General features: G+C 36.0%; 1 protein-coding gene across 4 annotated transcripts in view; it reads right to left on the reverse strand.

Moving 5' to 3' along the window:
- MEMO1 (mediator of cell motility 1) overlaps window positions 1–24,592 on the reverse strand; it is a 122,120-nt gene that overhangs the window by 59,689 nt on the left and 37,839 nt on the right. For 2 of the 4 annotated variants that reach the window (XR_003513297.1, XM_027554956.1), the window contains 2 exons: window positions 15,464–15,545; window positions 3,684–3,752 (listed from right to left, as the gene is read on the reverse strand). Coding sequence is in view for 3 of the 4 variants with exons in the window: in XM_027554956.1 (XP_027410757.1) it covers window positions 3,684–3,752; window positions 15,464–15,545 (151 nt within the window). In the remaining variant the exon portion in view is untranslated. Of the gene's footprint in view, window positions 1–3,683; window positions 3,753–15,463; window positions 15,546–24,592 lie in introns of those variants that run through there. The other 2 variants (XM_027554955.1, XM_027554957.1) reach the window with 2 other exon arrangements.

Here is a 24,592-nt window from a genome sequence, read left to right on the forward strand (position 1 = left end):
TAATGTATCATTTTAAAAATTCCTTAAACGGCCAGAGTACTCTTTCTAAAATATGAATCAGATCATATCCCTCTCCCACTTAAAATGTCTTTCAAAGGTTTTTCATGGTCAGAGGATAAAATCCAAAATCCTTAAAACAGGTTCTAAAGTCTCAAATGAACCGGTCCCTCCAGTGTGATTCTCCCCAACTTAGATCACAGTACTTTATACACACTGTCTTTGCAGTGCCCTGATGACAAGGATACCTCTGCCTATTTCAAAGCCTTTTCACATTAATTGCTTCTTTTGCTGGCTTAAGATCATCTCCCCAGAGATGCTATCTCCAATACCTTACCCACAATATAAATCCAATCACCTTGAATTATAGCAGTTCTCAAAGTGTGAACTGTAGATTCCTCAATACCCTTTCAAGGAGTTCACAAAATCAAGACTATTTTCATAATAATACAAAGAAGTTATCTGCCTTTGCAGTGTGTTAACATTTACACTTGTGATACAAAAGTGGGACTGTGTAAACTGCTGGCTACAATAAAGATAATGGAATAAAAATGTACTAGTAGTTATGTATTCTTCACCTTCACCCATGCTGTTTTTTTAAAGCCAGTTTCATTTCATTAAATGCTGAACTCTGAATACAGTTTTATTAAAATATGCTGTATGACAAAATGCATTCAATTTGTGGTAATAAATGCACAAAGTACCTCTGCAACATACAGAAGCATGTCTCAAGGAAAAAGCATTTGTGTGTTTTTGAGTTATGAGCTAAAGTAAACATTTTCCCCATGGAACACAATTTTGAGTTCAAAAAACGACTGCAGAGAAATTGTGGTTATTCCAACTTAGCTAACTGGCAGAAATTTTCTAGAAAACAAACAAAATGAGCCTGACACTTCATAGAAAACATTGGATACATTTGTTGCCAATGATAAACCTGAAACTTTTAAGTGAAAGTTAGGACTTTTGCAAAACTTGTATCATTGTGAGATTGACAGCGTCCCAATAATTAAAAATATTTCTAATGAAATTGATGGTGATATTAACAAATGTGATTTTTTTTTACATTGTATGATGGAATGTCAACATCTTAAAGACCTGCCTAACTCAATGAACAAGTATTTTCAAAATGTCATGTAAGATATCAAAAAATCATGCCAAGGTAAAAGATCCATTCAAAGCCTATGCACAAAAGATGATCCTGGTGGACGTGTAGAGAATGGGAAAGTAAGAATGGAAGCCAGTATATCAAGTTCAAGCTTCTCTCTTGGACTGTTATTTTTTCTCTATACTTATTATTCCCAAAAGCACGTGTTCTCTATCTTCTCAAAGGACTCTGAAGACATTGCAAATCTCAGGGATAGCCACTTTCAAGAGAATACAACTATGACTGTCAATGATCATTTTCAACACTCAGACCTTCAAATTTATTTATTCAGAATTCAATTCCAATATAATAATTACAAGAATAAGGTGATCACTCACATTACCCATCATTTGTCTTTCTTTTTATTGATAGCCTTTATCACCTCCTCAGTCCTTCCTTTTTACCATTTTTTCCCTTCCATTCTTACTGTCCATCAGCTTATTTAACACACAATTTCCACGTATATCAATATAGACTCTCTATGTACTCCTAGGCCAAATTAATTCTGGGGTACCGTTTCAGTACATATCATCATCAAAAAAATTCTGCCAAACAGGAAAAGGTTTGGAAAAACCTGTTATATGAACTAGCCTTGATTATAGATGGTTTATAGACCAGGGTCAAATAAAGGATGTTTCTAAAAAGGTTTACAATCTAATTTCTACTTCACTCTTATTCATGAAACAAATTAAAATTATACATTAAATATGTACTATGAAATACCTGTTAGACTCTCCTCAAATCATCTGGCAATATTATAGTCTATTTATTATTAAAAATTGACTAAAAATAACTTTCAATCAAGGCCTGATAAAATGTGCAGGACAAACTTACTACATAAAAAACAAAGAGAGCAGCTTTTTTAACAATTTGAACAAACTGCTCAAAGGCAAGGAAGTAGGCTAAGGGTGAGATTCTCTTTTTAAACTCATGGCTACTGTGAGTTATTTCTACATCTCACCACGAATGATTATACTTCATCTATGCTAGTACGGGTCTAATCAACCAATCGACATCTGACAGAATTAAAAGTTTCCAGCAGAAATTTTTGAAATTTCACAAGCTTCTTATTTTAGAGAGTGGTATACTAAGCTTTTAAAGTTCACAACTTTCTCATTTTATAGAGTACTATATGACTCAGTCTCAATTTGCCAGGAAGATTTTTTTAAGCTAATTTCAGAGCTGTCATTAAATTATTATAAGATAATATACTTCAAACACCATATTAAATTCATTGTCAGATTCTAAAATAATTCAGATACCTTTTCCTGTCAATGAGAAATTATTCTTCATTCATTAATCAGAATTTAACAAGTACAATAAGAAATTTTCAATTATAAAGTGATTAAAACAGAACAAAGGGCTTTGGATTTTTCTTTAAAAAGTGTTCAACTCCAGGTTTTCAAAGAAAATTTTAAAAAGCAAACTATTTAACTGGTCTTGCTCCTGGACCCACTTCCATTGAGTGCATTCATGGGGGCAGGAGAGGGGCACACTCGGCTCTGACAGTATCTACCTTGAGACAACATCAGATTCCACAGGTTAAGGGTTCAGTCCTCCAAGAATGTCCCCACAGCCATACCCCACCTCAGATGCCAGTCACAAGCCCAGGTTGTCACTTAGGCTTTACTGATCAGAGATATTGCAACAACCACCTCCTTGAATTTCAATTCAGATGCCAATTAAGTCCAGGTTATTACCTGTACTTCTGACAGACTGATTACAAGTCAGAGGTTCCCATGACCCCCCTCCTTGGGTTCAATTTATTTGCTAGAGCAGCTCACAAAACTCAGAAAAACATTTCACTTGCTAGATCATTGGTTTATTATAGAAAGATGTAACTTAGTAACAGCCAGAAGGAAGAGATGCAAAGGGCAATTTAGGGGAAAGAGCCAGGAATTTCCATGCCCTCTCCAGGCAGGTCACTCTCCCTGAATCTCCGCAAGTTCACCAACCTAGAAGCTCTCCAAAGCTTGCCTTTGGGGCTTTTAATCAAGATCATGATTGATTCAACCTCCAGGCCCTCTCCCCTCCCCAGAGGAGGTCAGGAAGTGGGAATGAAAATTCCAACCTTCTAAAACACAGGTTGAATATTCTGGCAACCAGTCCCCATTCTTAGGTGGGGTCCAAAAGTCACTTCATTAACATACAAGAAACACCTTTTTTGTCAATGTCACCACTTAGGAAAGTCCAATGGTTTGGGGAACTACGGAAGAAAGCTAAATATATATGTGAAATATATTTTGATCATCTAAATGACCAAATATATATTTCTTACAAAATCACAACAGTGTATTAACAATCTAACATTTCCAGAACTAAATATTTCACCATCAAAGGGAAGGTAATAACCAAATGTTCAGATCATGAAAAACAGTATTAAAGCTTTTTATAACCTACATGTTATAATCAAATTGATAAAAAGTCAAACTCTTAATGAAATCAAATATATAATATGTAAAACAAATTACTTCAGTGACAAAGCAAGTATGATATAATCTCCAATCACCTAATCAAAATGGAATCTAGCTATATTACTTACGTAATAGATGGATCCACTTGTTTGTAAGCATGAGCAGCACAAGACCCACAGTACGTATACCCTGCATGGCTACAAAACAAAAAAATGTTTAACTTAATGATCAGATTCAAAAGCAAATCATTCTGGGAGAAAAATAACTTCTGAAAGAAATATAGTAATTATGGTAAACATAACAGAATTATGTGTATAGATTAAAAAGCAATGTAGGGAATGATGCAACTTCTAGAATAGCACAGGGAACACATGATTGTTCTGTGTTCCAATTTTAAATGTTAAAAAGTATTTTGTAATTTTTTTTTGATCTAAAAGAAAATTAGATTTAAATTTTTCATGGCTTATTTGAAGTTGCTAATGTAACACTAAGGGGCTTCCCGGGTGGAATCAGTGGTAAAGAATCTGACTGCTAACGGAGGAGATGAAAGAGACTCAGGTTCAATCCATGGGTTGGGATCCCCTGGAGAAGGGCACTGCAACCCACTCCAGTATTCTTGCCTGGAGAATCCCAGGGACAGAGGAGCCTGGCAGGCTATAGTCCATAAGGTCACAAAAAGTTGGACACAACTGAAGCGACTTAACACGCAATGTAACACTAATAATAAGATGTGAGTTTTTAACATTCCTGTTCAATACCATCAACAGACTATTACATATACAAAAACGATAAGATTAAAAGTAAGTCAAATCAGAGCAAAACAAATACCTTATAAGAAACAGCTCATGTCCCTCTGCATACGCAGAGGTAAGAGACCTGACCTGGCCTTTTGTGTACCACACCCTTTCATTTTCTCTCTCTATTACGCATTCTATCCTTCTCACCCTCTGGTCTTAGCTTTACATTAGTTCTCTGATCACCCATACAATGCCTTCGTTTCAGAACTTCAATTTTCTTTCTTGACTCAAGTTATGTGAGTCCAGAAATATTTTATTTAATGCTTCTAGTGTGTGGGCAGTAAATGTTTAACAAATGGCTCTGCAGGGAAAAAAAAATGTATACATATATACAGAAGCTTATTATAAATTTAACTAAAATAAAAAGATATATATCACACAATTTACAAACAATGAAAAAATATGTAATATCCTTTACTGCAAATTCCGCACAGGCAATTGATTGTCCCAGAATGCTTTCCCTGATTTTAGCTGACCTCTTTAATCATTAGCCAAATAATGACTGCAAATGAAAAGAGTGAAACAATGAAGACATATGTCTGAATTTCACTCATTCAACAACTTGAAAAATGTCTTTGTTTATTAGACAGTAGTTTTTTAAATACGGGAAAGCATATTTTCTTCCTCATTTCTTTGTGCTAGTCACAATTGTAAAGCGATAGACATACCATAAAGTTTAACCTGCATTATTAACTTTTCCCCATTTCTTTTCTTGAGTATAGACATATAATCAACAAAAAATAAAGTCCTGATTTGTAGCAATCTGCCTATTAATGTGGAGTAAATCATTCCTATCATGGCCAATTTCAAGATGCACAGTAAACTGAAAAGACAAAACACAGACTGGGAGAAAATATTTGTAAAGCATATATCTGATAAAGGATTTATATATAAATATATAAAGAAAAAGCAAATATCTGATATAAGATTTATATCTGATATACAAAGAAATTTCAAAACAACCTAATGCTTTAAAAAGATACAGGTAACTATTTTACAAGACAAAAAGAATTCACACAACAATGTGAATGCACTTAACACTACTATACAAATGGTTAAAAACCCTTAAAATGGTAAATTTTATGTTACGTATATTTTATTATGATTTTTTAAAATTTTTAAATAGAAAAAGATGTGAACAGATACTTTCAAAAAGAACACATGGGATGGCAAAAAAGCATACGAGAGAAGGCTCTACATCAGTTAGTCATTAAGGAGAGGTGAATTAAAACCATGAGCTACCACTAAACACCCACTAGAATAAGCTAAAATAAAATGAGTGACCATACCAAGTGTGGCAAGGATGCAGAACTGAAATTCAGTCTGTACTTGTGGAAATGCAAAACAGTACAACTACTCTGGAAAAAATGGTTTGGCGATGTCTTTATTTAAAAAAAAAAAAAAAAAGCTAAGCATACTTCTGCCATATAACTCCTGCCAGCTATTCCACTCCAAAAAAAAAAAAAAAAAGCATTATGTGCACACAAAGATTTATACTCCAATATTTATCCCATTTTTATTTGCAGTAGCCAAAAACAGAAACAGTCAACTATCCCTCAAAAGGTGAACTGATAAACAAATTAAAAAATATCCATACAACAAAGTAACTTTTCAGCAATAAAAAGGAACAAACTATTGACACACTCAAAATAATTATGCTTAAAAAAAGGAATGGCAAAATAAAGAAAAATAAATATGCTGAGTGAGAACACAGACAAAAGTTTCATATTATATGATTCCATTTAAATAATTCTATAATTAAAAATGTTTAATTTTGAAAAAGAATATATACATATATGTGTGTGTAAAAGCGAGTCACTTTGCTGTAGAGCAGAGACTGACCCAATACTGTAAATCAGCTATACTTAAACTAAAAAAATAAATAATTCTAAAAAATAAAAACTATAGTGACAAGAAACCAGTGGACATAGGAGGGTGGGGAGAAGGGCAGAGAGGATAAGAAGGCACAAGGAAACTTCTGAAGATGAGGAGTATGTTCACTGTCTTAATTGTGGTAATGATTTCACAGGTATATACATATTTCAAACTTACATATAAAACTATACACTTTATATGGAGCTGAATGTTAATCATACCCCAATAGAGCTGTTTTAAAAATGGTACTCTCATCTTAACTAAACACAGAAAAAGAGTCACATAAGTCAACCACAGTCATACAAGATAGCAATGTGCATGCTTAATTAGGACTAAGGTACCATGGGACATACGCTAAGCACACTGTAATCACTGAAGGCTTTACTAATCACATTAATGGTGGTCACTCCATTCTCACATCTCTGTCAAGGGAGCCTATCAAGCTGCCCCAATATAGCAATATTCTCACAACCCAATTCTAATTCTAGCCAGAAGGTAATGTAAGTTGTCCTGTGGCTCAGCAAATTCAGTTTTGCTGTCATCCTGTACTAATCTTGATACTCCAGACTAACCAGAGGCTCTATCTGATCCAATTATAACCCCCATCTTTCAGTGCCCAAGACACCAATACCAACTGCTTCAGATTCTTAACACCTGTTCCTCATCTTAACATTACTGGCTCCTTCCAATCAATTCAGAAATACACTGTCTTGCCCTGCCATGTGGACCTTAAAATTCATCTGATCCATCCGGACCTGTCCTGGTCTGTCTCAAACGTGAATGACATTCAGATTTACAACACTACTTTGCTCTTAGTTGTCACTCACTTCACATTCCTCCACTTCTCAATTCTTATATCTTAAACTGGTCCTTTCTTCTTAGATCTGCTTTTCAGACCTTAGTTACTACTTGCTCTTCATGAATTTAAAGGCCCTGAACCCCAATCTATGCTCCAATCTCTAAATCAACCTGTCTTTCTGAGTCTCTCCCGGTTTTACCAATGCTGTTACTACTTAAGCTTAGTTCTTTTTTTAAAATACATATTTTAACTTTTTATCACAACTCAGCGATTAAACACCACCACAGCTGATTAACAATGTTGTGATGTTTCAGATGCATGGCAAAATGACTCAGCCATACATATACATGTATCGGTTCTTCCCCAAACTTCCCTCCTATCCAAGCTGCCACGTAACACTGAGCAGAGCTGCATGTGCTGTACAGTAGGTCCTTGTTGGCTATCCATTTTAAATATAGCAGTGTGTACATATTAATCCCAAACTCCCTAACTATCCCTTCTCCCAATTGAACATCTTTTCATATACCCCTTGGCCATCTGTATGTCTTCTTTGGAGAAATGTCTATTTAGGTCTTCTGCCCTTTTTTTGATTGGGCTGTGTGTTTTGATGATACTGAGGCACATAAGCTACATGTAGATTTTAGTCAAGTCATTTGCAAATATTTTCTCCCATTCTGTGGGCTGTCTTTTCATATTGTTTATGGTCTCCTTTGCTGTGCAAAAGCTTTTGAATTTAAATAGGTCCCATGTTTGTTTGTTTATTTCTTTTATTTCCATTATTCTGAGAGAGAGACTAAAAGAGATATTGCTGCAATTTATGTCCGAGAGTTATTCTGCCTGTTTTCCTCTAGGAGTTTTACAGTGTCTGGTCTCACATTTAGGCCTTTAATCCATTTAGAGCTTATTTTTACACACAGAGTTAAAGAATGGTTTCACTTTTTTACATGTTCCTGTCCAGTTTTCCCAGAACCATTTATTGAAAAGGTTGTCTTTCCTCCGTTGTATAATCAAGCCTCCTTTGTCATACGTTAATTCGCTGTAAGTGTGTGCGTTCTTAAATGCCAGACTTCTTAGAAACACTAGATTCTTGAAGAACAGATAGGACAGAAATAGTAAGAGAAGAAGTGTAAGGGCATGCAGGAAGGGAATAAAGGCTGAAGGAAAAACATGAGCAAATGTCCGAATGTATGATGTAAATGAGAAAATATGAAATTGGCCTGAATGCAGTAAGAGAGTAGTACTAAGACAGAATGAGACTCTGACTCAGTATCAAGTCTGGACTTGGTAAAACAAGTTTCTGAAAAGCTGATGTATGCTCTTGAGCAGGGAAGTGACCACGTGAAACTGTCATCGTGTACTGAAACACAAGCACAGAGGACATCAGGGACAGAAGAGTTACATGAAGCTCTCTCGGAAACTGAGGTTTCAGGTAGTAATGTCATGGTCCAGAATGGTGTCAGTGTCAGTGGGAAATGAGAAATCAATGCACTAGAGTCTAAAAAGAAAAACTGACATATCTTAGTGACCACATAGGAAAAAGAAGAAGAGGGCAGTTATGTTTAAGGGTGGTAACTAACGTCTACTAAGTGCTTACCACATGTCAGGCAATCTTCTATGTTACCTCAAAGCATTTCTTTTAATCCCAACAACTCTCTGAAATAGGAGTTACTATTCTTTTCTTTTTATAGGTGAAGAAACTAAAGCGGAAAGGCTAAGAAACTTGCTCAAGGTCATACAGATAGTAAGTGGTACTCCAGGATTCAAAGCCAAGCAGTAGAGCTCCAGAACCCTTTCTTAACCACCAAAAGAAACCTTTACATATTTGAAGGAAAAAGGGGAAGGGTCCGTGGAGTTGGAAAAGTAAATGTCCTAACAACTAAAGAATAATTCCAGAATCACATATCCTGTAAGACTACAGGGAAAGACGATAGCTTTAATAACATGATTAACTAAAGTAAACTTGTTTCATAATAAGAACTCAGATTTCACGGTTTTAGTCCTTTCTGAAGCTGAAGGCTTAAAAGTATGCTTGAACGAAAGACAAAATAGTGGCAAAGAGAGAGGAATCTTAACCTGGATAAAAAATACATTGCAGTGTATCTTTTTTTAAAAATCATTGAGTATACCATCCCTCTTATCCCCCATAGTGAGGAACTCTACTTACATGAAAGGACTAAGATCACAGTCAAAGAAGAGAATTTCTATTACTTTCCTTTATCCTGGCCCAGATATATGGTAAAGAATAAAGTTGTAGTAATTACCATCAATTCTCACCAGTGATCCTCTGTCTCTATACCTTTCTCTTGCTAATATCATCTAATTCTACATGTATGTAGAAAGAGGTTCCACTAAGAGATCACACACAAGAAAGAAGGCTTTGCTAAGGGAATGACTAAGTTATTTTCTTTTGTGCATGACAGCCAGAAGAGCAATGAAAATTTGCACTCTACAGATATTTGACTATGCATCATAAAAGTGTGTCCAAGTCAGTCTTTTTAAAGTTTTTAAAATCCTTAATACAAAGACATCCTTGCTAGCAGTTACAGGTCACTCTGATTCTTAATGTAACTTCTCATGAAAACAAATACAGAATTATACTCTAATATCTATAGTTTGTCATTAGGCTAGAGCTATGCCTCTAAAAACTAATCCTTCTTTTAATGCAGAGTACCTTTGTTTCTCCCTTTACGCCTACATAGCAGACCCTTTGTATCAGCAAGTCCAGTTCCTAACCTACCAGAATTTGTGCCCCTTACAGAGCTGCTATTAAATGAGGATGCAAAGTCACTGTCCATGATCATTCACTGGTTAAGTGACAGTTTTCCATACAGCGACCTTGCAGTGTGATATAATTTAAATTCCTACATCAGGAAAATTACCAATCACTACATGGACTTTCACTTGTATCAACCATGAATGCCAAGAGTCTACAAATATTCTATGAGAGGCTTTTCATCAAAGAGGATATAGGGAATCGTAAAAGAACACTTATTCGACTTCAACAAAGTCAGAATCTAGTAGTCCTAGTTCTACTGAACAGCAGCAAAAAATGCAAAATAAAGACCACACTGGATGAAACGAGAAGACTGGACTAGATGAAATGAGATCTTTTTTTTAAGGGATTTAAGAAAAGTTTGCAACCTTAAGCTATGATCTACAAACCTAGAATCTAAAGTTAAAAACCCCTGTGAACATACACACTACTATGTATAAAATAGACAGCTAATAACAACCTGTTGCAGAGCACAGGCAACTCTACACAACACTCTGTAATGATCTTCATGGGAGAAGAATCTTTAAAAAAAAAAAAAGTGAATATATATATATATAACTGATTCACTTTACTGTACCCCTGAAACTAATACAACATTGTAAATTAACTATATGCCAACAAAAATTTGAAAAAAAACAAAAAAACAAAAAAACAACACCTGTGAGCATACAGGATCAAGCTGAGGGACAATTGGCCCCAAACAGTTCACAGAAGCAGCAACCTCCATACTGCCCTCTCAATTTTATTCTGCTGCACCTAACTTTGCATTCTTTCATAGGCATGGCTCAATGGCCCTAAAGATTCCTGCTTCAATAAAAAATATCAGTAGATTGTTATACCCCAAAAATGTCCAAGTAAAACAGCCATTATTCAGGATATTTTATTTTTATAATTGGAACCTCACAAATATTAAGTAAACAGTGTTATGAGCTAAAAAGTCAAGTAAGAATAAACTAACCACAATGTTGCATATTGAGTTTCTTTTACTGCTGGAGTATATATGATTTGAGATACTGCCATGAATAACCTGCCACTTAACAAGGACAGCATATCTCTAGGAAATTAAATTAACTAGATAATTTATGAAGATTCACTATCTCATGATATACACTGGTAAGAGCTCTATAGGTATGCTTCGCTATATACAACCTGGTCTTCTATATAAATGTTTCTTGGCTTTCAAACCAGTTTTTATACTAAAGGTGACACATGTCCACAGTAAAAAAAAAAAAAGAAAGAAAAAAGTCAAGCAATGAAAAAAGGTACAGAATGAAAAGTAAAAGTATCCTTTGTTCCATACTATTCCTGCTAGATTAGCCACTAAGAAATCAAACTCTAACAGACTTTTCTGGTGGTCTAGTGGGTAAGACTCTATGCTGTCAATGTAGAATATGCCATGTTGTATAGCCAAAAACTTAAAAAAAAAAAAAATCAAACTCTACTGTAAATGTATGGTGGGAGCCTCCAATAGTCATTGTGTGTGTATGCATGCTAAGTCACTTCAGTAGTGCCAGACTCTTTGCAACTCTATGGACTGTAGCCCACCAGGCTCCTCTGTCCATGGGATTCTCCAGGCAAGAATACTGGAGTGGGTTGCCACGCCCTCCTCCAGGGGATCTTTCCGACTCAGGGATGGAACCTGAGTCTCTTATGTTTCCTGCATTGGAGGCAGGTTCTATGCTTTACAGCAAAATATAGCTTCATCATGTAAATTAAGCCCCTTCCATAATCATTGGCTTATATTTTTATATTCAGTAAGAGGTTTCTTAAGTGATGCAGACCTGTACAGATCCATTTTAAGGGTTGCTGAATTATTCAAGAATACTGCAAGATAAACAATTCTGGCATCAAAGTATCTGGCATTCATGGTGGGAGGGCTTTTGGAACTCCTAGTTCATGAGATCATTTCAATATATATCCCTGGGCCACACACTGTCTCCTGTGCCTTAAGTAACCTGTAGTTCTGTTTCAATCAAAGGATAGGATATTTTTTAGTCAAATTTTTTGAATCCTTCTCCCAAATGTGCCTGCTTATATGTCATACAGATTAGAATTCTTTAAGACTGATCAACAGTTAGTTTATGGGTCAATATTTATTTTTCTAATGTCAATAATAAGTGACATTATTCTACTTAATCCACATCAATATAAAAAGGACCAAATATTTAAGCATCTTTGAAAGTGTGCTACTTAGGTTCTGGGTTTGTCTTTTTAAGGTTCCCCCTGTATGATTTATTCTTATGAAGGCAGAATCTAAGAAAAGGTGGTCCCAGAGAGCTAGAATTTATAAAATTTTAAAAATACATTTTTTATTTTAAATAAATACAGAAATCTTAAAATTTTAAGTTGTCTAATTACTATATAAGTAGTTCTTACAAAGACCTTTCTGTGCCTGTGTCACGTCCAACTCTGTGGCCCCACAGACTTTAGCCATAGCCAGGCTCTTCTGTCCATGACATTTTTCTGGCAAGAATACTGAAGCAGGTTGCCATTTACTCCTCCAGGGGATCTTCCCAACCCAGGGATCAAACTCAAGTCTCCTGTGTCAGGACTCATGCATTGGCAGGCAGATTCTTTGCAACTGAACCACCTGGAAACCCCTTTATGCCTATTTAACATTAAAATATTTCTACCTTAAAAAAAAAGGAAGGTAACTCTGGAAAAGTTATCTCTGGAAACCATATGATTAGATGAACTTAACTACATTTAAAGTTTTCATATATTAACAAAGCAGAAATTATTTATATATAAACTACAAAGTCACTATATGGCAGAAACATGCACACCAAAGCCAAAACTATTTTCAATATTCATTTTGAAACCTCAGGTAACTTAAGAAATCTTTTACAAAGTATTTGGAACTCAGGCCCAAATATCTCATTTCCCAGACCACTTCCAAAGATTTCAATTTAAAACTAACTACAAGAAGGAAACAAGCATAGCTAGTTTTTCATGAATAACTAACCTCATTTTAACCATAACAGTCAAATATCAGCATAGAAATGGAAATGACAATAGAACATATATTATGATATACTATAAAAAGATGATTACTAAGCTCTCGTTTCTCACCCAACCACGGATCTCACTTATACAAACTTCCCAACTTATCCTTGCATCAATTTTTCTCTACTGGATTGTGTCAACATTATAAACACTTCAATAACTCTTACTTTAAATTGACGCCATATTCCCATTGCCCTGTTTATAAATCCCTCCTTGATTTATAGCAAAATTTCTCCCCCCAAAAAATGTCTATATTCACTGTCTTCATTTCCCTCCTTGATTCTTTCTTGAACCCACTCCAACTGTGCTTTCATCCCCACCACTCCACAGAAATTGTACTAAAATAACCAGCGATCTCCACAGTATCCAATTATCAATTATCAGTCTGCATCTTATTTGACCTACTGGCAAAATTCGACACACCTGATCTCCTCCTCCCTGACACATTTTCGTCCTTTTACTTCCCAGAAACATCAGTCACTCTTGGTTTTCCTCCTTCCTCCCTCATCCTCCTTCAAAATCTGCTTTGCAAATATTCATCTTCATCCTGACCTCTAAATAAAGCTGGCTTGCCTAAGGGCTTAGTCTTTGAATTTCTCCTATTTTACTCCCTAATTTACTACAGTCCAATTAGACTTTAAGTGATAAGTTACACACTTAACTGTGTTAAGTGTGATATACCAACACAGCCTAGCCCTTCTTCCCTGTACTCCAAACTCACACATTTAGCTGCCCATTTGCATCTCAACATTAACACAGGGAGAATAAAATGTTAGAGTCTATACAAACACTTAAAATTCCACTCCCCACCTCTACCCTTGTTTTTTCCTTTAATTAATACAAACACAATTCCATCCTTTCAATTTCACAAGCCAAAACTTAAGTCATCCATGACTTTTTCTTCTACTTTATTAGCCCTACCTTCAAAAATATCCAGAATATACTGCTTCTCATCACCTCTACCACTACTCCCAGTCAAAGCCATTATGTCATCTCTTTTCGGTACTAAGAGTAATAAGCCTCCTAAACAGACTCTTTGCCTCCACAAAACAAAAAGTCTAGACCACAGCAAGAGTAATCCCCTGCAAACCTAAGTCAGATGGTATTACTTTTCTGCTTAAAGCTTCTCCATACTTGCCATATAACTTGGAATGAAAACCAAAGCTTTTATGATTTCCTACGAAGCCGCCCCACAGTCAAGCCCCCACTGCCAATCTCAGCCACCACTCTTCCCCACACATATGCCTCTCCAGCTACACTGGCCTTGCTTGTCCTCAAACACACTAAGCATATTCTGTCGCAGAGCCTCTGTCCTTGCTGCTTCGCAACCTAAACTCTCTTTCCTGGGTATCTGCGTAACTCCTCTCTCACATCATTTAGGCTCAATTGTTCCTTAACAGGGAGAGTTTTTGTTATTAATCTATATAAACTAGCAACTCCCAACCCATGCTGTCACTCTCAATCTTTTTATCTGCTTTATTTTTCTTAGCGCCCAACTGCACTCGACACAGAAGTATTATTTACTGTCTGCATTCCCCAAATACTAAAAGGCAAGCACTATGAGTAGTGATTTCAATTTATTCAAAGAGCAGCACAAAGAAGAGCATCTAGTATTTAGCCTGATAGATATCTGCTGAATGACAAAATAAGTAACAGCAAGTCATTATGCTAAAAGTTTTATAAAGATTAGCTCATTTAATTGTTAGAAAAACTATATGAAGGTAATATCATGATTCTAATTTTACCAATAAGACAAAGGCACAAGAGATTAAATAACCTGTATGTCACACAGTTGGTAAGTAGTGTAGTCAACTTCCTGAGTCTTTTAAATGAGATCAACTTAGATCTCATTTAACTAAATGTTTGGCACATAAAGTACGTAACATTTATATAATACTTATTATGTGCCCAACATTAATGTAAGTTCTTTATGTGTATTTACTTGTTTAATTCTCATAGTGTTTAATAAGTGGTTACTATTATTATTTTCACTATTTATTATTTATCAAGTTACCAACCTGAACTCGAGAAGTCACATAAAAGATGCTGCTGTGAGAGAAACAGCAGAAACTCCAACATTTACCAAATCAAAATTAACTGAATTCATACCATACAAACAGTTAACTGTGTTTGTTAGCTTGTAATTCTCAAAAAGTGCTCTAACACTGACAACAGATTGCCTTCTAATAGGCAATAGACTGCCTTCATTTTAAAAAAATCTACCCATCCTCTAAAATCCTGGCTGCTAGTCCATATTGCACCACATTATGTTTAATACACTTTTATTTGTAAGTTTAAAATTATGTGATTAAAGTCGATCTTTTTAATGTTTAAAATAGAACTTACTCATTTGTACCAAATACTACTGCAATCACCAAGCTTACCTAATGTTTAAACTGTTTCAACTAATGTTTAACTGTTTTAAAAGTCAGTTTTATTACCAAAAATAAAATTGGAAACTTCTTCATCTGAGAAAACAGCCAATTCCTTTATCCTTGAGTTAAAGTGAAAGCCACAGCAATCATGAAATTTAGTGAATATAACTTCTTCATTTCAACACAGCATTTGATTTTTAATTTTTAATTCAATCCATAGACATTCATCCTTTATTAAAAATCAACACATGAAAGATTCTGGGTAAAGACCCTTAAAACTTACGGTGCAATAATGGCTCTAGCAGGTCTTTTTGTAGACTGTACTTGTGAAAGCCAACCTTCTAGCTGGGCATTCAGCTGCGGTCCTATAAAAAGAGAAAGAGGGAAACTGGAGTGAGCAAAGCAGTACAGTACCAGTAACCATACATGACACAAAGTTCTCACTGAACTTATTTGGGACTAAAATAGCTTAATGGGCAGTGGATCATCGTTTTAGATGTTAATGTCTGAAACTTAACCACTTATAAAGTTTCCAGGAGCAAGCCATATGATAAAGACAAGTACTGATTAAACAATATTTGCTTTAATCCATCCACTTTATTTACAACCATCTTCATTCAAGAACAACAACACCTCCTCAAACAAAGGTACTGATCAAACAAAATAAAACAGCAAACAGAAAACAACAGTATATGAAAAGAAAATAACTGAATATTTCTGGAGCATCAAAAGCTGCCTTAATCACTAAAATCACATCTATAGTGTGATCATTACAATACTCAATGATTGTTTCTGCCATCCACTCCAGCCCCTATTCCCATATCATATCAATAACCAGGAATTGTACCACCTCAAAAATTTCAAGTTCAGGCATCCCACTCTCTTCACTTCCTATTATTCCAGTTCACTTCTAAAAGTCTGTTGGAGTCATTTTGCCAACTATCCTTCATCCTCTCTTCTCCACTTCTTATACCTATCCTGAGATTTGATGATACATCACTATAAATCACTTCTTTGCCTGTGGCCTCCTCCTTTGCTCCTCTCTTCCTCCATCATAGTCAAATCATAGTTAAAACCAGCATTCCACCTAACACAGCAGCTCCACCCGAATAGCTGAATAAGACTGTAAAGAAACACAACCATAAGAACTTTGAAATTATGTTCATAAATTTCAGTAGACCCTTAGGAGACAAAGCCCAGAAATCATACCACAACAACCTAGTGAATCTGCTCCTCCATCTTTAAGATAAAGAATTACTTCATATAGCTTCTCCATTTATCTTAAACCGTCATCCCCTTCCCATTCCCAGCAGATGATCAACCTTTTCACTTTGTTAAGGAAAAACAAGCCGCAGAAGAATACCCAACCATCCTGGTTTGCTCAGGACTTCGCCAGTTTTAGCACTGGACGTCTGGTGTCCTGGGAACTCTCTCAGTCCCAGGCAAACCTGAATTGAGTCACCCTAAACTCAGAAGAGAATTACCTCCTCTTCCTCTTTTCCTGCTCCTATCAAAAGAAAAATAAACTACTTCTGCACTGGGTCCCAATTTGTCTTCCTTTCCTGCTCTTCCAACTATCCTTTTCTTCCGCCCTAACTTGTCCCTTTGTACAAGATCATTATCATCGGCATGCAAATTTAAATTTTTTTAATTAAGAAAAAAGAAAAGCTAAACAAGCCTCTAACCAGCAACTCAGGACCATCTTTCTCAAGGACCCAGTAGCCATCTCTTTGAAATGTGATCAAGGAGGACAGGAGCCTAACTTCAGAGGGTCACCTAGCCCCAGGTTGCTAAACTACTTCCTGTCATAAAAATACATAAGTTTATTTTTCCTTGGATAAAGCAATTAGCTAATACATTATGGTCACTCTGATTACCAAGCGAATTTAGAATGAACTATGTGTGACAAATGTTGCTGTCAAGTCCTCTTTCTTGAGCACTACTTATTATTTATCCTAAGAATATGCATATAATGGATTTTATCTGCTTAGCTGTATAAAAGGATAAGTGTTCTTTAGGTCTTTGCAATCTCTTAGCAGACAGCTGGTGACGTGCATCGTATTCAAGCTAATTACTTATCAAAAATACAATTGTTTCCTTTCTCAGAATTTTTATATTTATTGAAAAAGTTCTTAAATTTATTTAGATATGAATGTTCATAGCACTCATGTTTATGTAAAAACAAAAGCAAAATGAATTCAAAATATTCTTAAAATTTTCTTCATATTCACAATCTGATTTCTAAATTTCTTTTAACTCAGTCATCAATGACCCTGTTTTTCCATAATATCATCCTCTGTACCATTTAAGGAAGTAGTGATGTGAAATTTCTTTTTAAAATGCACCTCTACTGCCTCAGAATTCTCCTGCAAGCAACTGACACACATTGTTCAAGCTGTGATGCTACACCTTTCCTGATGTTACCAAACCAAAAGGTATCACCAGAAAGTGCAACTAACAGGTTTCAGAAGACAACACAGCGTGTTCATCTCTTCCTTAAACGATATGTTACCTGAAACACCAATGGGTTGCATTACCTAGTCATACCCAACAGGATTAATTATTGAGTTTGGGTATATGTAGGCAGTGATAACCATTTCACAACTGACAATGATTTAAAGATGCCACTGACTGCAAAACCCATTGCAATATCAGAAATATTAAAATCTGGGGGAAATCTACATCTTTAAATCAATGAAATATAGTAGCACTATGAAAACCACACTCTCCACAATGTTCTGGTATTTTTATTTCAATGCAGAATAGTGAAAAAAATCATTGAAGACTAGCATCTGGGAATGCTTCTCACTGTAACCAAAACTGTTTCTCAAAAGGCTTCCTGAATATAATCATCTCATTTAATTTAAAAAGTAACATTTCAGCAGTTCTCCCCAAATCCCTTCCCTTCTTACTGTTGTCTTACCTTGATCATATACTCAGAATTTATTGCTATGCTTTTTACAAAACTAAGTATCTTATTTTTAGATACATCTCAAGGGATGCTATTTGTTTTTATGCATCTATGACAAGACTCCTCACACAGAGAATAACATGCCCTTGGGAACACAAGAACTGTCTCACTGAATCTGACCCCAAGCCCATCCAGAGCAGCACTATAGCAAACCCAAAACACAGAAACAATCTTGTTGTAAAGAACATTATTGTTCTCCTTGATACAAACCTCAAAGAGTCAGACCAAATCCAAATATCTTGGATTCCTTATTACCCACTAAAATTACAAACATAAGAATTTGTTTATAATTTTTGCCAAACTCTGTAGTTCAGGATACAATTCATCAGGGCAAATAACTATGCAGTGAACAATCTTCAGCGCATACCATCCAACTCGTATCTGGCCAAGTGGCTATCACTTAACCACATTCCTGCCCCTTCATACAGTCTTTCAAAGTTTTTCATATAGTTAATATCAATTCCATTGGATTTCATACCTAAAAGGGATTCAAAATTTGAAGGATCACAGTGTACTCCTCCCTTGAGGTGATTTACAAAATCATAATCTGAAAAATGGGTTCAGCACTGAATCCTTTAACAGTCTATTAACTTGGAATCACTATTCTGAATCTATTTATAAACAAATTCCCTATCCCTATCAAATGTTGCCACTGAATTCCTTGAGAGTACCTGGTTATAGTGTCTCACCTCAACTCTCTTTAAACATCAACATATTGATTTATATCTGCTATTTCTTCATTATAAAAAAAATATGAGGGAACACATATAAAGACAAGGGTAAAACAATAATCCTATAATTATAAAAAACACCAAAATTAATATTTTCCAACTTTCCTGCTAGTCTTTAAAATGATAGACAATTCTGTAAACTGCTTTTATTTACATAACAATACATAAGTATTCTCCTATATTATGGACACTTTAACATTTTATAGTTAAATAAGATTTCTTTGTGTAAATGGATCACTGGTTTCCTTAAATATTACTCTAATATATTTAGATTTTTTCAAAGTTTTTGTGCAATTATAAATAATTCTATAACACATATCTCTATTTTCATATTTTAAATTCTCTCCTTTGGAGACTCTCAGAATGGAATTACTATGTAAATCAATGTGAATCTTTTTAAGATTTCAAAACATGTATTAAAAATGTTATCCAAAATTGCATCCCTTCAAAATTATGCACCATGCAGGAACAACACCTGTTTTACCATACCCTCACCTCATTTCTCTCATTTGATAAAAATTAAAATTTAATGCCTGACCTCAATTATATTTGGCATTTCAAAATAAATCATTCTATTTCTTCAAAGCAATTAAAATGACTAAAATATATACATATTGACTCTTAAGATATGTATTTTCTACTTAGACCACGGAATAGCAACATGATTGTTAACAATGGATAACTTGTGACTGGTAGGAATACTTAAGGTTTAGCAAACAATTACTATCTATTGGCCTTTACAGTTGTTGCTGCTGTTCAGTTACCCAGTCGAGTCCGACTCTTTGCAACCCCATGGACTGCAGCAAGCCAGGCCTCCCTGTCCCTCACCATCTTCCAAAGTTTGCCCAAGTTCATGTTCATTGCATCAGTGATGCCGTCCAGCCATCTCATCCTCTGATGCCCTCTTCTCCTTCTGCCCTTGATCTTTCCCAGCATCAGGGGCTTTTCCAATTATTTGTCTGTGCACATCAGATGACCAAAAAACTGGAGCTTCAGCTTCAGCATCAGTCATTCCAGTAAATATTTAGGGTTGATCTCCCTTAAGATTGACTGGTTTTATCTCCTTGCTGTCCAAGGGACTTTCAGGAATCTTCTCCAGCACCACAGCTCGAAGGCATCAATTCTTCGGTGCTCCGCCTTCTTTATAGTCCAGCTCTCACAACCGTGCGTGACCACTGGGAAGACCATACCCTTGATTATACGGACCTTGGTCAGCAAAGTAATGTCTCTGCTTTTCAAAATACTGTCTAGGTTTGTCATTGCTTTCCTGTCAAGAAGCAATCGTCTTCTGTTTTCAAGGCTGTAGTCACCATCCACAGAGATTTTAGAGCCCAAGAAGAGGAAATCTGTCACTACTTCCACGTTTTCCCCTTCCATTTGCCATGTAATAATGGGGCTGGATGACATGATCTTAGTTTTTTAATACTTAATCTTAAGCTAGCTCTTTCACTCTCCTCCTTCACCTTCATCAAGAGGCTCTTCAGTTCCTCTTTGCTTTCTGCAATTAAGAGTGGTATAATCCGCATATCTTAGATTGTTGATGTTTCTCCTGCCTATCTTGATTCCGGCTTGTAACTCACGCAGCCCAGCATTTCTCATTATGTGCTCCGTGTATAGGTTAAACAAACAGGGTGACAGCAGACAGCCCTGTCATACTCCTTTCTTGATCTTGAACCAATCAGTTGTTCCATTCAGGGTTCTAACTGTTGCTTCTGACCCGCATACAGGCTTCTCAGGAGACAGGTAAGATGGTCTGGTATTCCCATCTCTCTAAGAGCTTTCCACAGTTTGTCATGATCCACACAGTCAAAGGCTTTAGTGCAGTCAATGAAACAGAGATAGATGTTTTTCTGAAATTCCCTTGCTTTCTCTTTAACCCAGTGAATGTTGGCAATTTGATCTCTAGTTCTTCTTCCTTCTCTAAACACAGTTTGGACATCTGGAAGCTCTTGGTTCACATAATGATGAATAGCCTAGCATGCAAGATTTACTAGCGTGGGAGATGAGTGCAACTGTCCAATGGTTAGCCATTCTTTGTTACTACCCTTCTTGGGAACTGGGATGAGGGCTGACCTGTTCCTGTTCTGTGGCCATTCCTGGGTCTTCCAGATTTGCTGACATAATGAATGCAAAACCTCGATGGCATCATCTTTAGGGATTTGAATAGTTCTGCTGGAATTTCATCACACCCACTAGCTTTATTAACAGCAGTGCTTAAGGCCCACTTGACTTCGCACTCCAGAATGTCTGGCTCTGAGTGACCAACCACACCATTGTAGTAATCCAGTTCATTAAGATCTTTTTTACACAATTCTTCCATGTATTCATTCTATCTCTTCTTGATCTCTTCAGCATATACTAGGTCTCTACCATTTTTACCCTTTATTGTGCCCAAGTTATCCATTATACCAGTCATAAGTTATCCATTACTGAAGTTTAGCAAACAACTACCATCTACTGGCCTTTACAGGAGACAGGTCAAATTCAAAACCAAGCCTATTATGTTGTATTATGCTCAAGTTTTAAATCACTCACAATCATAAATACTTTCATATTCTCCTGGCATTAAATCTTCTTAAGTAATGGGGTATTTTTTTAACCTATTTTAGTAACAATAATTCTTTCTCCTATAATAGTCAAAAAGTGGTCTACAGACCAGAATCATCCAATGTGTTTATTTTAAAAAGAGATCACTATGTCACCACAATCTCTGGGGATGGTACCTACAGCTTTTAACAAGCTTTTAGCAAACTCTGCGGTGACTGTGATACACACTAAAATGCGGGGCCGCTGCCATAACGGCATTAATGTGAGCAAGAACATGCTATATGAATGAGTATATGAACGAACGCAGCTAACGTAACAGACCCTTGGTGACAACTGTTTCCATTACATAAATAAATCACATAATCTATAAATTAGCAATATAAAAATCCATGAATTTTTGTCTCTAAACTACTTGAGGGCTTCCCTTGTAGCTCATTGAATCCATAAGTGATCCACTATTCCTTAAAATATACATAAGTTTATTTTTAATAGTGTTTCTAACCTCTCACTTCAATCAATGCCTCACCAGCTTTTCCACTCAAACAACCCTGATGACAAAGGAAAATAAATTCAAGATTCACAGAAACTGGATGATAAACAAACTCTTACATCTTCTTAGTCCAATAATTTATGTGAATGTAATAAACTAAATGACAATACAACATCCATAGTCATTTCAAAACTCCCATGCTCCTACCCGTGATTTAAATGGAGGCCCTAAGAAGACACACCACATTTACCCTCTAACACCAGGGTCAAGTACTCTAATTAGGAAACATGAACCAGAATCATAAAAAGCAAGAAGCTAAAGTGGTACAAATGCTTAAAGTTGAGTCCACAATACTTCTTTAATGCCTGTCTAACCAGAACTTGTTATTTTCTCCCAACTGCAACTAACATTTTTTTTTTTAAATGTTTCTTTGGGTTACAACCAACCAGTTACTACTACCCAATGTGGATAATTTGATACCAAATGCAAACACACAATTTATGGGAAAATAAAACAAGTCTGCCTGAGTGGAAAGAATCAGAAATAAGATAAGACTTTCCACACAAGGAAACAATTTTCAGGTAACTGCTCAAAATAAGTTTCTGATACCAATGGTCAAGATGGCAGAATAGGAGGACGTGAAGTTCTCATCTCCTAACAGGTCAGGACTTGGGCCTAAGCCCCTGTGATGGTGGTGGTTGTTCAGTCACTCAGTCATGTCCGACTCTTTGCGACCCCATGGACTGCAGCACGCCAGGCCTCCCTGTCCTTCACCATCTCCTGGGGCTTGCTCAAACTCACGTCCATTAAGTCAGTGATGCCATCCAACCATCTCATCCTCTGTCGTCCCCTTCACCTCTTCCCTTCAATCTTTCCAAGCATCAGGGTCTTTCTAATGAGTTGGCTGTTTGCATCAGGTGGTCAAAGTATCTAAGCTTTAGCTTCAGGATCAGTCCTCCCAATGAACATTCAGGACTATTTCCTTTAGAATGGACTGGTTGGATCTGCTTGCAGTCCAAGGGACTCTCAAGAGTCTTCTCCAACACCACAGTTCAAAAGCATCTATTTTTTGGTGCTCAGCCTTCTTTATGGTCCAAGGCACTGTGGTAGGAGCACCAAGTCCAAGCTGCTGAACTTACAGAGTACTTCAACCTTAAGAAATATGAATCCATGTGAGCTCTTCCAAAGGTCTGCATCTCAGCACCAAGACCCAGTTACACCAACTGCCTCCAAACTCCAGTGCTGGACACCTCAGGCCAAGCAATCAATAAGACAGGGACACAGCCTGACCCATCAACCAAAATGAGATGACAGAGAAATATGTTACAAATGAAGGAGCAAGCTAAAAACCTATAAGAACAAATAAATAAAGAGGAAATAGGCAATCTACCTGAAAAAGAATTCAGAGTAATATTAATAAAGATGATCCATAAACTCAGAAATAGAATGGAGGCACAGATTGAGAAAATACAAGAAATGTTTACAAGGACCTAGAAGAAGTAAAGAACAAACAAATGGTGATGACATTAACTGAAATGAAAAATACACTAGAAGGAATCAACAACAGAATAACTGAGGCAGAAGAATGAATAAGTGAGCTGGAAGACAGAATGGTGGAAATAACTGCCAATGAGCAGAGTAAAGAAAAAACAATGAAAAGAAATGAGGACAGTCTCAGAGACCTCTGGGACAACATTAAATGCACCAATCTTTGAATTATAGGGGTTCCAGAAGAAAAAGAGAGTCTGAGGAAATATTTGAAGAGATTATAGGTGGAAAACTTCCTTAATATGGCAAAGGATATCAGGCCAGAAAGAACTGGCAAGATATATTTAAAGTGATGAAAGGGAAAAATCTACAATCAAGATTACTCTACCCAGCAAGGATATCATTCAGATTCAATGGAGAAACTACAAGCTTTACAGACAAGCAAAAGTTAAATTAATTCAGCACCACCAAAACAGCTTTACTGCAAATGTTAAAGGGAACTTCTCTAGGTGGGAAACACAAAAGAAGAAAAAAGACCTATAACAACAAGCCCAAAACAATTAAGAAAATGGTAATAAGAACATACATATAATTATCTTATATGGGAATAGACTAAATACTTCAAACAAAAAACATAGACTGGCTGAATGGATACAAAAACAAGACCCATTATACGATATCTATACACACCCACTTCAGATTTAGGGACACACACAGACTAAACCGTGAGGGGGTGGACAAAGATATTCCTTGCAAATAGAAGTCAAAAGAAAGCTGGAGTAGCAACACTCAAATCAGGCAAAACAGACTTTAAAATAAAGACTATTAGTAATACAAGAGACAAGAAGGACACTACATAATGATCAAGGGATCAATCGAAGGAGAAGGTGTAACAATTACAAACATTTATGTACCCAACATAGGAGCACTTCAATACATAAGGCAAATGCTAACAGTCATAAAAGAGGAAATCAACAGTAACACAGTAATAGTGAGGAACTTTAACACCCTCATTTATACCAAAGGACAGATCATCCAGACAGAAAATTAATCAGAAAATATAAGCTTTAAATGACACATTAGACCAGATAAACATAATTGATATTTATAGGACATTCCATTTGAAAGCTGCAGAATATACTTTCTTCTCAAGTGCACATGGAACATTCTTCAGGAGATCACATC

Source organism: Bos indicus x Bos taurus, chromosome 11 (assembly GCF_003369695.1).
Source record: "Bos indicus x Bos taurus breed Angus x Brahman F1 hybrid chromosome 11, Bos_hybrid_MaternalHap_v2.0, whole genome shotgun sequence".
NCBI classification, from domain to species: domain Eukaryota; kingdom Metazoa; phylum Chordata; class Mammalia; order Artiodactyla; family Bovidae; genus Bos; species Bos indicus x Bos taurus.